The sequence below is a fragment of the Nanorana parkeri genome, unplaced genomic scaffold (assembly GCF_000935625.1).
Source record: "Nanorana parkeri isolate BGI_ZX_2015 unplaced genomic scaffold, ASM93562v1 scaffold1351, whole genome shotgun sequence".
In the NCBI taxonomy this organism is placed as follows: domain Eukaryota; kingdom Metazoa; phylum Chordata; class Amphibia; order Anura; family Dicroglossidae; genus Nanorana; species Nanorana parkeri.
This window is the reverse complement of record NW_017307619.1, coordinates 496,503-510,515: the sequence shown is the minus strand read 5'-3', so window position 1 is coordinate 510,515 and position 14,013 is coordinate 496,503. Positions and strand designations below refer to the sequence as shown.

The 14,013-nt window shown below is 40.8% G+C and overlaps 1 protein-coding gene across 1 annotated transcript in view; it reads left to right on the top strand.

Annotated features, from left to right (window-relative positions):
- Window positions 1-41: 41 nt before the first annotated feature.
- GDPD1 (glycerophosphodiester phosphodiesterase domain containing 1) overlaps window positions 42-14,013 on the top strand; it is a 34,266-nt gene continuing 20,294 nt past the window's right edge. Inside the window, exons 1-2 of the mRNA XM_018569544.1 lie at window positions 42-80; window positions 10,409-10,544. Of these exons, the coding sequence (XP_018425046.1) occupies window positions 64-80; window positions 10,409-10,544 (153 nt within the window). The 5' untranslated portion in view covers window positions 42-63. The remainder of the gene's footprint in view (window positions 81-10,408; window positions 10,545-14,013) is intronic.

Genomic DNA, 14,013 nt, shown 5'->3' with positions numbered 1-14,013 from the left:
TTGCTGGTCAAACTAATATCTTTATATTTTTTTTAAGGTGCTGGAGAAAATCTAGAAAATACAATGGCTGCTTTCAGACAGTGAGTATACTGCATATTTTAAATACTGGATTTATTATATATTTATAAAATTCTTATGCCTTTTTTATGAAAATATAGTTTTCATACTTCTGCTTAAAGCCCAACTGAATGTTTAGCTTCTATCAGCTAAATACATTCCAGGTGTTTAAAGTCTTGCTCTTTAGAAAGCGGTCACAGCCTGAGTAAAGAAGCCTGCTCCCTGCCAGCATGCTGTAGAGTTTGACCTATACTTTCTGTGCAAGCCGTGATCCCTTTGTAGAGGTCTGACATGCCCCTGTTGAGTCAGAACTTGAGCTCTCCAATCAGCAGGAAGCATGAGCATTGCTGATTGTAGAGGTATAGGTCTTATTCAGTAAGGCTAGTGTCAGACTTCTGCAGAGAGACCACTGATTCTACACAATAGCAAGGGATCTTCACTCCAGCGTGCTGACAAAGGACAGGCTTTTCTACTTGGACAACAAGACTTTGCATACCTTTTTGTTTTGATGCACCTGAAAATTAATTTGCTGATTTAAGGCCTCATTCACGCTGCGTTAACTCGGGCCGTACACGTCCAATGCGGCGTGCATGCCAGTATCGGACCATTCCCAGGACAGGTGCTGTGTGAGATTGCACGCAGCAGCCCGTTCTTGCCTATGGGAGGACGCGGCCGTACGCTGTCATACGCACACCCGAACTGCATATCCGTGAGGGGCCGGGTGTCCGTGGCTCAGATGCAGACATGGTCCATCCTGTTTAACGCCGTGTGAATAAGGCCTTAAACTGAAAGTTTAATTGGACTTGAACATTTTTAGGTGTTGTCTGTTGTAGAGCAATGGGTACAAGTCAGTCAGGAATAAAAAATAAATTACTCTCCAGAAAATGTCAAATTGGAATATTCTGCCTTACCCAGTGCTTGTTTTAGGCCCCATTCACACGTAGCGATTTATCGCCAGCTAATGATATTCAATGGAGCTGTCTTAGCTCCATGTCGCTCGTCGCGGTCGCAAGTCGCTTTTACAGCATCCTTTTTTCGGCGGATTTTGCTTTTTTCTAATGGAGCCCGACGGAGAAGGTCGCGCTACCGTCGCAGGATCGTCGCCCCAAAAGTCGCGCTATCCCGGCCGCTGCAAAAGGTATGTCGCTACGTGTGAATGGGGCCTAAAGGACCACAACCCTTTTACTTGCTCTGCATTCTTCTAACTAGAGAAGGAGAACTACATTGTTTAAGAGTCCCAGCCAACAGGTGAAACCAGCCAGTGAAGTGCTCATAATATCCAACCATTAATGTAACTCTACTAAAGGCAGACTTCAATCAAACTTCTATAAGAAAGAGTAACTGAAGATTGTGGTGAGAAAGAACTAAAGGAATGCAAAAGCCTTCAACTGAACCAAAGCGCAAAACTAGTAGAACCTTTTTTTAGAATATTTAGTATGTCTTATTCTATTACATATCGCAAAAATAAAGGGATAATTTCTAATTTCGGGATAGTGGGCAGACCCATTCAAATGATTTCTTTATGTCCCAATGGCTTTTTTTCCTTTTTTATGCTTCTTTTTTATATTATAGTGCATGTTGTACACTATTTAATTCATGTGGTGATTTTTTTCCCCCCGGTATGTGCATACTACCTGATTGGACCTGGGTTGCCCCATACAGCATATTCTTTTCTAAATGCTTGAGGGGTCCTATCCTTATTGATTTAGAATATATCCCTAAATGGTTTAATATCCAATGTACTTTAAATGCATTTAATTGTATATGACAATATTCAACTAATAAAACCTTGTTGTTTTCTTTCTGCTATCTGGGGCTCCATTAGAGATATTTCCCCTCACTTTCTGGCCCTGTGACAGAGGTTTCACCAGACAGGACGTGAGAGAAATTCTACTACAGGGATACAGACCGCAATAAAAATCTAACAGTCTTCCAATCCTCTACTGGATAAAACATTTTTATTTCTGTCTGTGTTTCTGTTGGAGATTTTACCTCACTTCCTGTCTGGGGAAACCGTTGTCACCTGTAAAGGGAATGCAGGAAAATCTTTCTAATGGAGCCACATATAACAGTAAAACATGGCAAGGATTTGTAACCCTTCCCCACTCTTTCCAAAAGTAAAAAAAGGAAAGTGTTTGCTGTACATGCACTTTAGGGCAAAGCTTTTTCAAGAGACACCTATGAGAAGGCAGTCATTGCCAATCTCCTTCTGAGCAAGTTAGTTATTGGCTGCCTAGTACACCGACAAACTGGGTTCAATAAGGTTTGAATTAATGACCTTTGCATGCCTGTCCCAGGTAAAGGAATGGGTTTCCATGAAGCCTAATGACTCAATAATGTCTATGGAACCAGTCTGACGGTTGTGTATAGGCAGTTGGAAATAGATACAGGACTGAGCACCCAAAAAGAGTTCACTCATCCCACAGATGCCTCAGGACACACCATATCCAATCAGAAAAATGGCAAAAATGTAACCCTTTTGCTGTCAGATTAGTTTATACATTTTTGCACACAATGTTAAAATTTACATTTTAAGCCTGAAGATGACTTAAAACCCACGAGAATTATATTTTTTCTGAAAGCAGAGACCCTGTAGCATATAATTGCATTTTTTATGTCACATGATATTAGTGCAACTGTTTATCAAACTCAATATATAAATAAATACATTTAGGTAATTTTTAATACATAGACCCAATTCTTGGTAAAATAGACCCATATTACCCAATTTCTTGGTAAAATAAAGGATGAGGCTGAGCTGAGTAAATAGATACCAAACATGGAAAGCTTCAAAATTAGACACCTATTAGATCTCTAATGTCACCCTTGAAGCTGATCAAGCACAAATCCAAGCACAGCTCTGAAACTGGAGCTTGGAAGTGATTAAATCATTGTTGCTTCTATGTTCACTTAAGAGAGATTAGTGATCACATATTTCTGGTCTTCCGCAGAAGGAGCAGCGGAGCTCAGGATACATGGCAGGGATGGGAGTCAGGCGGGGAGGAGGGCAGGCGCACATGTGGTAGTCAGCAGACTCCAGTTGGCGGCAGCAAAAGGGTTAATATATGAAGAAGACATAATGAGAGTACTAAATATATTTAAACTATATATGTGTGTGGGTGTGTGTATACAGTATATATATGTGTGTGTGTATATATATATATATATAATCTATCTAGCTCATTATTAGTCTCAGTTGTCAGCTGACTGATGCTAAGGGCTCTCTCTCTCTTGCTCGCTCTATAATGTAGGACAGCTCATTGACACAGTAGGTTTTATTTAGAAACAGTACATAGAGCATTTGCAACAACCTATATCAAGTAAACAGAAATATATTCTTCATGCAATTTATTGGCATATTCTAATTAGATCTCCTTAGTGTTCATATTCAGAGTTATATATAATAACTCTGTTAGTGAAGTAGAGGACACTAGCTCATCCACAGTACATACATTTTCAGGAGTCACTGATATCTTGCACACAAAGGACATGAAATGCAGGTGCACAGAGTGCGCATACAGGAAGTAATGTTAAGCTACTGATTTCCTGTGTTTGCAAGAAGCAAAGCTAAAAGAGAAGTAAAGCTAATCTGTTTTTGGCTATACTTCTCTTTGGGTAACAGGAGTACATTATTAAATATAAATATGTGCCACTCCTGCCTTTCAGGATTCGGTACCATCCTATGATCTTTGCTTTGCTGGCATAATAACCAATACAATGGTTATGGCATGCCCCACTGTCTTCAGTAGGCCAAATATGGTTTAATGTCCTTTCAGAGAGCTTGTTACATTTTAATTTGCTGCCATTGCCGTTTATGGGGCCAAAAACGTACGTTGATTCGCCAAAACACCTATACTATTTTTCCCAACACACAGCAGCACAGCATACAGGTGTGAAATTAGTCACCAGCAGACTGAGGGTCCAATTTATCATTCCATCTTTATTCAATTTCTAGACGTAAAGACAAACCTACTGCGGTCCCTTCATCAAACAAAACATACAGTAGTTTTGCTTGATGAAGGGGCCTCAGTAGTTTCCGAAAGGTTGCATGTGATACCATGTTTATCTAGACGTTGATTAAAGATGGAATGATAAATTGGACCCTCGGTGTGCTGGTGACTACTTTCTTTGTCTTGCAAGTCTCCGTGCACATGTATTGGTTTTCCCCTGTGAAGAAGCCATGATCCTGCTCTTTGCTCCTCTGGAAACCACCCCATGTGACACTTGGCTTCTAGGGCGACTCTAGCAGGTTGACTAACAGTTTTCCCCAGCTAACTCCCCACATGACAGTCTTCAGCAGCTTGTGGAGCAGCTACATCTGGGTGACTGACAGCATCTGCTTCTCCCCTTCTAGCTGCCAATCTACAGAAACCCTGCCTATACCAGTGCGAAAATAAATATTCATTTTATTTCATAAAAATTGTAAAAAAAGAATGTATTCAATGGGCTTTATTTTCAGTCTTTCTATAAAATAAAAAAATGTAATGTTTAAAAAAAAAATATAACAACATGTGATCGCAACAACACCAAGTGACTTTGTGCGTCCCAAGGGAACTTCCTGTAGTGACATCTGCAGGTAGTGCCATTGGTTGCCTCCTAGCTCCACCCTTCAATCTCAAAGTGCGGTGCAGCAAAGTCAGGATTAGTATGTGATCGCAGTATGCAAGGTTGTTCCTTGCATACTGCGATCACATACTAATCCTGACTTTGATATGGTGAATGCTGCTGCCGAGTGCCATCCAACGGAACGGCAGGGACCTTCAAAACAAGAAGTGGTGCATCGAACCATGGCAACAGTGTGTGACTCTTTTCAACTTGTTCGGTGCAGTCAGTCGGTTGTGAACTACGGTTGAAAGAAGGTGTGCTATAAAGTCTGCCGTAAATCATGAATCGATTAGGGACATCGAGGCAGCCACTGTAGCCCACCAAATGACACTCACTAAAGAGGACTTCCAGAACTGCTTCAGATAGTGGCAAGATGATGGGATAAGTGTGTTCGAAGCAAGGGGGAGTATTTTGAGGGGGATTCATGGCAACGTGTCTTTTTATTGAAACATTCACCATATTTTTGATCACACCTCGTATAAGAGCTGAAAAAGGGTATTTTTCCATATTTTTAGAAATCAAACTATAGACAGCTGGTTCTATTTTCTTTTTATATACATGTAAGGTTCCAATGGGTTTACATACACTTTAACAGTCCTCTTGCCTTGCTGATTAGTGGCAGAGTAAGAAGTGGAGCTTTAATGTTATCCTAAAGCGGTTACTCAGAAGCAGGAGCTCTGTGAAATGCTACGGGCTTTCTTCTTCCCAGCTGCACAGACTTCAATCGGCTCTTTGCCAGCATCATGTTAAAAAAAAATAGTAGAGAAAGCCTTAGGACAGATGAAATTACAGACATTTTAAAAAGGAAAATAGTCCCTCTGTGCATAAGAACATACAGTTATTTCCTAAGTAGATATACATGGTTGTTTAATAGAAAATCTCCTGTGTAAATGCCTACAAATGACACAGGCTAATAATAAATTGTGGGGGCATCTACCACAAAGTAGCATAGTAAATAATACCAGTCCCATATTAGTTGCCCTTATCCTTTCAGGTTTAGTGGAATACATTTCTGTCTTTTACATGTATGTTTGTGTAGATCATTCACCAGTGGTGTACATCCTCCATCTGTTTACCCAGATGGTACATATTTTTACACTGTGTGTGGTACGTGGTTTGTATCACATGAGCGCCTGATGGAACTGAAGGTAATGAGAGCCTGATGGAACTGAAGGTAATAAAGTTGGCCTTGGACTCCTTTTAAATGGGGATACAAATACTATGTCTTATGGACCCACTAAAGGCCAAATACTTATAGCCAGAAAGTAGGGCTGCAACAACTAATCGACTAAATCGATAATAATCAATTATGAGAATAGTTTGCAACTATTCTCATCATCGATTAGTTGGTTGGGGAAGGGGAGAGAGAGCGCATTTTTTTTAAATGCAACTAATCGATTGTAAAAATAATCGTTAACTGCAGCCCTACCAGACAGTGACTGCAGTTACAGTCAATTTAGCTGGGGCATCAAGGACCAACACAGAGTTCATAAATGCTGCAATGCCTAACTGCAAACTAGCTAAGGCCTTGTATTATCAGCTGAGACTGTGGCTTTTGCTAACTTTTGCTTTGCCCATGCAGGTTCATATTAGGGGCCCGTTCACACCTAGGCTGTGCGTTAATTGCATGGTTCTGCACAATTAACACACAACATTGGTTTGAACAAGCCCTAATGATGGCCCTTGTAGCAGTTTTTTAATCCACTCCCGTTGCTTCCCAATCTCATTCACCAGGAGAATCAGGCCTGTGTAAGCTTCAAGATAAAACTAGTTAAAGCTTACAGAGGGCTCAGGTTTCCCTCCTCACCCCATTCGACAGCCAACTACCAAACACCAGAGCTGTCCATGGGAGGAGAGACATGAGTCACATGCTACCCCTATACTTAGAAGTAATGGGTATTTTTTCCATTTTCCTAGCAGCGCAAGTGTAAATATATGCAGCTACAGAATCAGCATTAGAGCCATGTCATACAAGTGATCCTATCCTGACACTCACTTGGTCCAACGGAGCAAGTCCCTTCAATGAGGTGCCATTTCATCGTTGGCGAGTGAGATTGTGCAGAATTTCAGCCAGCAAGCAAGTAAAGCTATAGGAGCAAGTGAGTATTCTTTTTAGTAATCCTGTTGCTGGAGGGTTACTGTCAATGACGGAATCGCTAATGTGACATGACCCTTAAAATTAACCTGGTGCTCTGCCGTTTATGGGTAAAGCAGAGGTTCACTTAAAGCTAAATGAATTACACCAACATGTAGCCCAAAATTCAGATTAAGGCTGAACAATGACAGTTTGATTAGTTAGTCATCCAGATGAAGGACTGGATGGTGCCCATGGATAAATGTACACTTGCTATTTCAATGAAATCACTGTGCTTACCCTAGTGCCTGTCACTAGAATGAGCAGAATATGTTCTATAGAAGGACATTTGACAAACAATTTAAACCACAGAACAGTTTTCCCTTCTGTAGGCTCCAGTAGCCACTTTAGGGGTTACTGGAGCCCACATTAACCAACTAAATGGTTGCTGCCGCTGACCTTTATCTCATTACATGGTGGTCCGCAGAAGAAACTATTCAGCAGGGGTCACAGGATATCGACACTAATGGAAGTGTAGGTTTCAGAAGATAATTCACTCTGGGATTACTCTGCACCAGAGTGGTGTTTGTAGGTGTGGGCAGCAGGAGAGGTAAGTATTCCTGTACTTCTTTGCAGGTATGACATTTGTAGATAACCCATTGTTCTCTGGGAATACTTTGTGATATATTACCTGTTTATTTATAAATAATGAATGTATACATACTGTATAGTACGTCTTATCTAAAATGTAAAAAAAGAAGTATAGAAACTAAATTGACCCAAAACCATTATAATTTTCCTTATGAGGTTAACTGCACATTAATGAAAAGTTCATCAAAAATATGGTCATATCCTAGGGAAAATAAGTTAAGCTGTAAGCCACAACCTGTTACCAAATAAAGAGTCTTGCAGGTGGTATATGTGTGAAAACCCTTTCTAAGTAATGTGACATACTGCAGTCAGATAGTGTGTACTGCCCTGGCTTAACCTTTTGATGGGTTAGCTTCTCAAGCAAGTTTCATTTCTGCAGAGAAAGAATAAAGTTTACCACATAAAACTGTTGTCACATTTGTGCTGAGCTTTCAAGACATTGCTTCTGTGAGCTGTAAAGGGTCCGTTCTTTTTCTCCTTTTTAACATTGAAGCTCAGATGTACTGTGCCTTGTAGCCCTGCTGTCACAGCAAAAGTCTGCAGGGAAATTACTTTGCTGGCATTAGCCAGTATACATCTCAACCTCAAGGCATAAAATGGCAAGGGCAATAGAATCATAATTCCAAAATGTGTTATTCCATGTTATAAATGATTTAATGCAGAAATTGAATAAATCCACGTTGTGTCCTAATCAGGGTACCAGCTTTGGCTCTCCCATCCCTTTGGTTGACATTAATAAGAATTGCAATAGGCACACAGAAGCCACCCCATTTACATTGTCTGTACTGACATGGCCTGCTCCATCGGACACTGACTGACTACAAGTGTACCCTCCTTTGTGGATACAGGCAGTGACAGGCAGGTGCACAGCCTTGACTAGTTGCACTGTGTGTGTGTGTGTGTGTGTGTGTGTGTGTGTGTGTGTGTCCCAGTTTACTGCTACAAGAACGGAGGTTAGATCACAACTTGTCTAAGGGTATGCCTTATCACCACTGAATTTGGTGTTCCATGATTTATTTGGATTTTTGTGATGGACTATACGCACTGTTTGCCGAATGATCTATTACACTTTGAAGATGTTTTAGACACATCTGATGTTCTAGTTCAAGAGGTGTTTGTTATTTTCCTGCTGGGTGAGATGGCTTAGCCATCTATTAATATTTTTGAGACATGGTCTTTATGGGTCTTTATGCTTATGAGTGTTGTTTCCACGACCTGCTCCTGTGTTGTACTTATCCTATCTTATACGTATCTTCGTTTATTGATAAGTATTTGTTACTTACCAATAAACAAATAATTACAAACAAAACCCCCAAAAAAGAATGAAGGTTATGGATAGGTCTCCTGGACATCCACTGAGGCACCTCCTAGGTCTCCCGGTGTCTGAATCGAGGTTAGAATGAAGTTGTTAGAGACAAGGCTCTGAATTAAACACAAAGCTCTTTTGTTTCACGTAATATTTTTTTAAAAAGCACCTGAAAAATTAGCTTTGCATATTTACCAAGCAGCAAAGAAGGGGTGCAACCTCCCCTTCCCTTGTTTTTTGGACTGAGAGAATCTGGAAGTCCACCTTACATGACAGCTGTGTATGGGGAAGTTTACAAATAGATATTTCAGTTATATTGAGATCTACTTTTCAACTCTACCCACCTTGCAATGGAGTCTTCTGCTAATTCAAGAGGAGTCTCATTGCTCCTTTTTTTTTCTAGTGTGGTGAAATGAGCCCTCCTCATAATGACCTGTAGTTGGCCCTGAAACTAGGGAACAGAGATCCTGACACCAGAGAGCCAATACGTTGGTGGGTGACTCTACCCTAAATTGAAATCTCCTCGCTGGATGGACTGTTCCTTTAAGATATCTGTTTTGTAAAATGAATGTATAGCTAGCCAATTTGCTGGGAGCCAGAGGCATCTTTTGAAGGTCTGCTTAGCTAACCTCTGAATGTTCTTTCTGTATTAGAACTGTCTCACAGGTGTATTTTTTGCATAATAATGAACTCTTCTTTCACAATGCTGATGCACTTTAGCATTACACTGCTATAGACTGGTCGAGTATTAAAGTAGTATGCCCAGTATGTTCACTAGACAGCTCAGAGAGTAATATACCAGAAGACAATAACTGCACCAGTACACTACAGCTTGCAGTTGCAGCTATTCTCTGGGCATAAAAATAGGTGTGATTATAAACATATTTAAATGTATTGAGTCACATTATATACAGTGTGGGTTATGAACTTGCATGTTTAAGAACTGTAATAGCTTAATATTAGTTTACATAATTTCCTACAATGTGGCCATGCACTGTACCCATGCAGATAGCCTCAAAAAGGACAAGAGGGCCCCCAACAGTGCCCCCTTCCAAGGAGTATAGGGGAGCCCAGCACTTCAACAAACAAAGCACTGCAGGGAGGTCAGATCTTGGACAAGATGCTTAGCTTTTTGATTCACATGACCAGGATTTTAGATAATAGAGTTTGTATAGACAGTGCCAATGACAAGGGCCCAGCTGGTTGGTAACTATCGGTTAGTGGCAGATTGCAGCAGAGAGTAAAACCAAGGATTGTGCTAGAATAGATTGCATTCTCAGCTATAACGGGCACATGTAGCAACTGTGATGGGCTGTCCAAATGTGCACTTTAAAAAAATGTATAGCTTCGTTTTGATGTAAAACTCAGTGAAACAAATTTGTTATTAGCTGCTTACGCCAGGCCTGTATTTGGAAATAGCTAAATATATATGAAGAAAGGGCTTTAGATGAAGAGATTCATCACAGTGTTCCCGTGCTCTACAACAAATGTTACTTAGGTCCCAAGTGATAACTTCAAGTAGATAAAAGCCTGTGTAGAAACCGCTGGGCCGAATTATAGGAACGGGAAGAAACTGTTTTTGTTGTCCATAAAAGCCAATCAGAGGTTGTTATTTATTTTCTTTCTGCAAGTTTTTGTACACCAGCCACTGTGTGTAGTTTCAATTCTTTTTGTTATTTTCTCAACTAACCGTGCTTTGTTGTTTTACTTTTCAGTGCTGTCAGCCTCGGGACAGATATGCTGGAACTTGATTGTCATCTCACGAACGATGAGCAGGTTGTAGTGTCACATGATGGAAATTTGAAGAGGTCTACAGGTGTCAGTGTTGGTATATCAGAGTTGAACTACTGTGTGAGTATCACCTAATGTCTGCTATAGGATTTCAGTATTTTGAAATTATAATTTGCCTACCTTTGCATGACCAAAACCATTCATAAACTACCCTTGATATGGTAACTAGATTTGTTTTAGTGAGAGTGGGCCTGGTTGCACATCTCCAAAAAATAAATAAATACAAAAGTACCTACCACAGATACATCCAGGTCAGGGTGTTTCCTATTATTAGTATCAAGTGCTCACCCAAGTTTAGATAGTGTCATTGATCATTTTTGCATCCAGGTTTTTGTAAAGCTGCACTGTCCCACCAATTCCTACCTGTACATACCTCAGTTATGACTACATAAGTCAGTTTCCGTTAACAATACATCCCTACATTTCATGGCTATATACTCTTTTCAACAACATATGATAAAAGCTTTCCTGAGCTAGTCATAAAATTTACTTTGAACTTTACTGATAAATTATTTACTAAGCAGGCTTATCTGTGTACCTTTGGATAAATCTATAGGGTTGGGAAAATTACTAGCGTTTGGCAAAGTTACTGAATTATAGATTTTATTAAAAATATCCCTCTTTTTCCTGTTTAAAACCAAACCGATTTTAGATATATTCCTGTTATTTACAAGGACATGGAAAATGTTAAGTGAAAGCTTTCATTTGCTGATTTGTAATCCTAATGAAGTTTTCAGCTGTTCATCTGCTTAGTCTGCTCCCATTGTGTCATCATGAAGCCTTAATTTTAAGCCATTTAACAAATTGGATTTCCTTAAATGCTGGATTTACCCTAATGCACAGTTAAACTCATGATAGATACCAAAAAACAACCCTGCCAAGCAAAGAACATTATCACACATTTGTGTATGGAACAAAAGTTTGTGTACTTAATACAAGCAACCTTAGGTTGGCCATAAACGTTATTTATGTGCTACAACGCTTAATTATAAGCGCATCTGCACGTACTATTTTTTTTAGTCCATCTACAAAGTCTCACTAACAGTAGTTGATATGCCAGTGAAGTCCACCTAATGCAGCTTTCTGTGAAGGAGTGCCAACAATGCTGCACTGCTCCTGAATTCAGAGCAAAGTTGCCACTCTCATGTAGGCTGTGTCTGCTTGCACTACAGTGGGATGAAGGGAGAGTGCCTAACAGCATTGTCCCTGTCAGATTTACAAGCTTCTAGCAAGTCAGGATTCACCTGACTACACCTAGTCCTGCCCACTGCTGTGATTGACAGCACTGCCTCTGTTGCTGAAACCCTCCCACTGTGATCTGCAGTGTCTGGGAGTAGGAGCGTGTAAGATAAAAAATGAAGGCCGATTTGGCACAGTCAGGGAAGGTAAAGGAAGTTTTTATTATACTTTATGAGACTTATGCACCACATAGTAACTGGAGTTGATACCTGTTTAGACTGTCATACAGGAGCCTTTAGATTAGGGGTCTGAAATACCGGCCCACGAACCGGTATTATGTGGCCCGCAGCCATCTGAGAGGTCAGGAACGCGGTCACGGACCGTGTACCTGACTTGCGGGAGCAGCTGCACGGTCTGCACTGTTAGAATTTTGTACGATCGAGAAAAACTTTTTTTACATGCTCCTTAAAAAAATATTGTCACTGTGGTCCAAATCAATCATCGATTTCACTGCATCAATAACTAGAAAGTCGAATGAACATTCCAAAATCGATTTCATTTGTTCGAAATTCTAACCATGTATACCCAACTTTTACTTTGATAAATAAAACCCTTAAATTATCTAAATCCTTGGTTCTCATCTGGTGGGTCATGACCCAAAACTGGGTCGCAAACATGTGTTCAGTGGGTCGTTGCATGCATTCCACAATTCTAGGTGAAAGACTTCTTGGCCTTCCCCTAGCACAGCACTGTCAGTTCTCGCGCAAAGCAGCAATTCATATGCTGCTCGGCGCCGAGTGTCAGCTTGAGGTGGGGTCGGCTGAAGCTATGGCCGTAGGGGAGCTCCATCCATGCATGCATTGCTTACAGCTTCCTCGCATGTCCTGTAGAGGTGCTTGGATGGGAGTAACATCACGTTCTGGCTCCCGGCATCTCTGCAGGGTGCGCAAGGGAGTTGTGCAAGCAATGTACATATGGCTGGAGCTCCGTCATGGCACAGCAGCTCACACTGGACCCCAGACTGAGGATCCACTCCAGTTCTCGTAAGGTAGGAAAATTGGGTGGATCTTAAAAAAAAATTACATTATGTGTGTGTGAGATTATGTCTGTCAGTGTTTTTGAGGGCCTGTTCACACTAGTATCTGTGTGCGATTAACTCACTGTGCCATGCAGACGCACCTACTACGCATTCTGGTGTGGGAGGTGTGTTGCGTTGCCATTCATTTAATTTTAAATGATACCACAAACACACCTTCCACCCAGAGTTCAATTGCCCGCACCGGAACGCATGGTAGCGCAACCGTGGAACATTTCAGTGTGACTTGTGTAGCAACTTAATGACCAAGGACAAATAGGGGTCCTTAGGTTACAGAGGTTGAGAACCATTGGTCTAAATGGTTTTAGATCCATAAAGTGTCCAGACTAGCTACAAGTGTACATGTGTTGTCTCTATTATATTCTGATGTGTGAAAGTGGCAGACACAACTTGTTACTGCAATCTGTAGTAGGTAGGAAATAAAAGGAGTAAAAGTGAAAGGTTATTTTTGTTATAATTTGAAGTAGCATTTTGTTCTCATATAGTCTGTATTTTGTCTGGAATTCTACTATCCATTTCAAAACATTTAAGTAATATGTATGCTGAGTTTAAATGAAATGGAAATCTACACCCATAAATAAACTGCACATATAAATAATGATGTTATTTTATATTTTCGGATGTAAATTCCCACCATCACTATATAAGAATATTCACCTTAAATGGAGATTTAACCAAGATGTTCAATGGGGATCACTTTCCATTTAAATTAAAGCGGACCTCCAGTAAAGTGACTGTTACTGAAAGTCAAGCAGGGATAGTCTTAGCTCATACCTTATACTCAACAGAGAAGTACATGGAACAAAGACAAGCAGTCATAGAAGTTAGTAGTGCTGTCAAACTGACCACTAAAACAATGTGATTCTTATGAGCCGGTGACCGCATAGAGCAGAATGTTTGTTCAAAGCTGACCCATGAAATGTAAAATCATGCATGGCACCTGGCATTGAAGGCTTTGGTATGGTACAGGTATGGTATGTCAGGGCTGTAGCTACCATGGGGCGAGTGAGGCGGAGCTAAGAGGGGGCTGCGCCCCCTTGCCCCTGTTGCCATGGCGAGCACAGGGCCACAGCCGCAGCTTAGCAGGGAGAAGAGGAGCGGCACAGGCTCCAGCTTCTCCTCGGATCCCCGCTGCTCTCCCCCACCTGAATGGGCAGAGAACTCTGTGTCCTCAATCTCTTTTTTTTATTTCAAAAGAGAAATGTCAGGGATCTGTTTAGACCCCCAATATTTCCCTGAAGTCCCCCCAAAGTG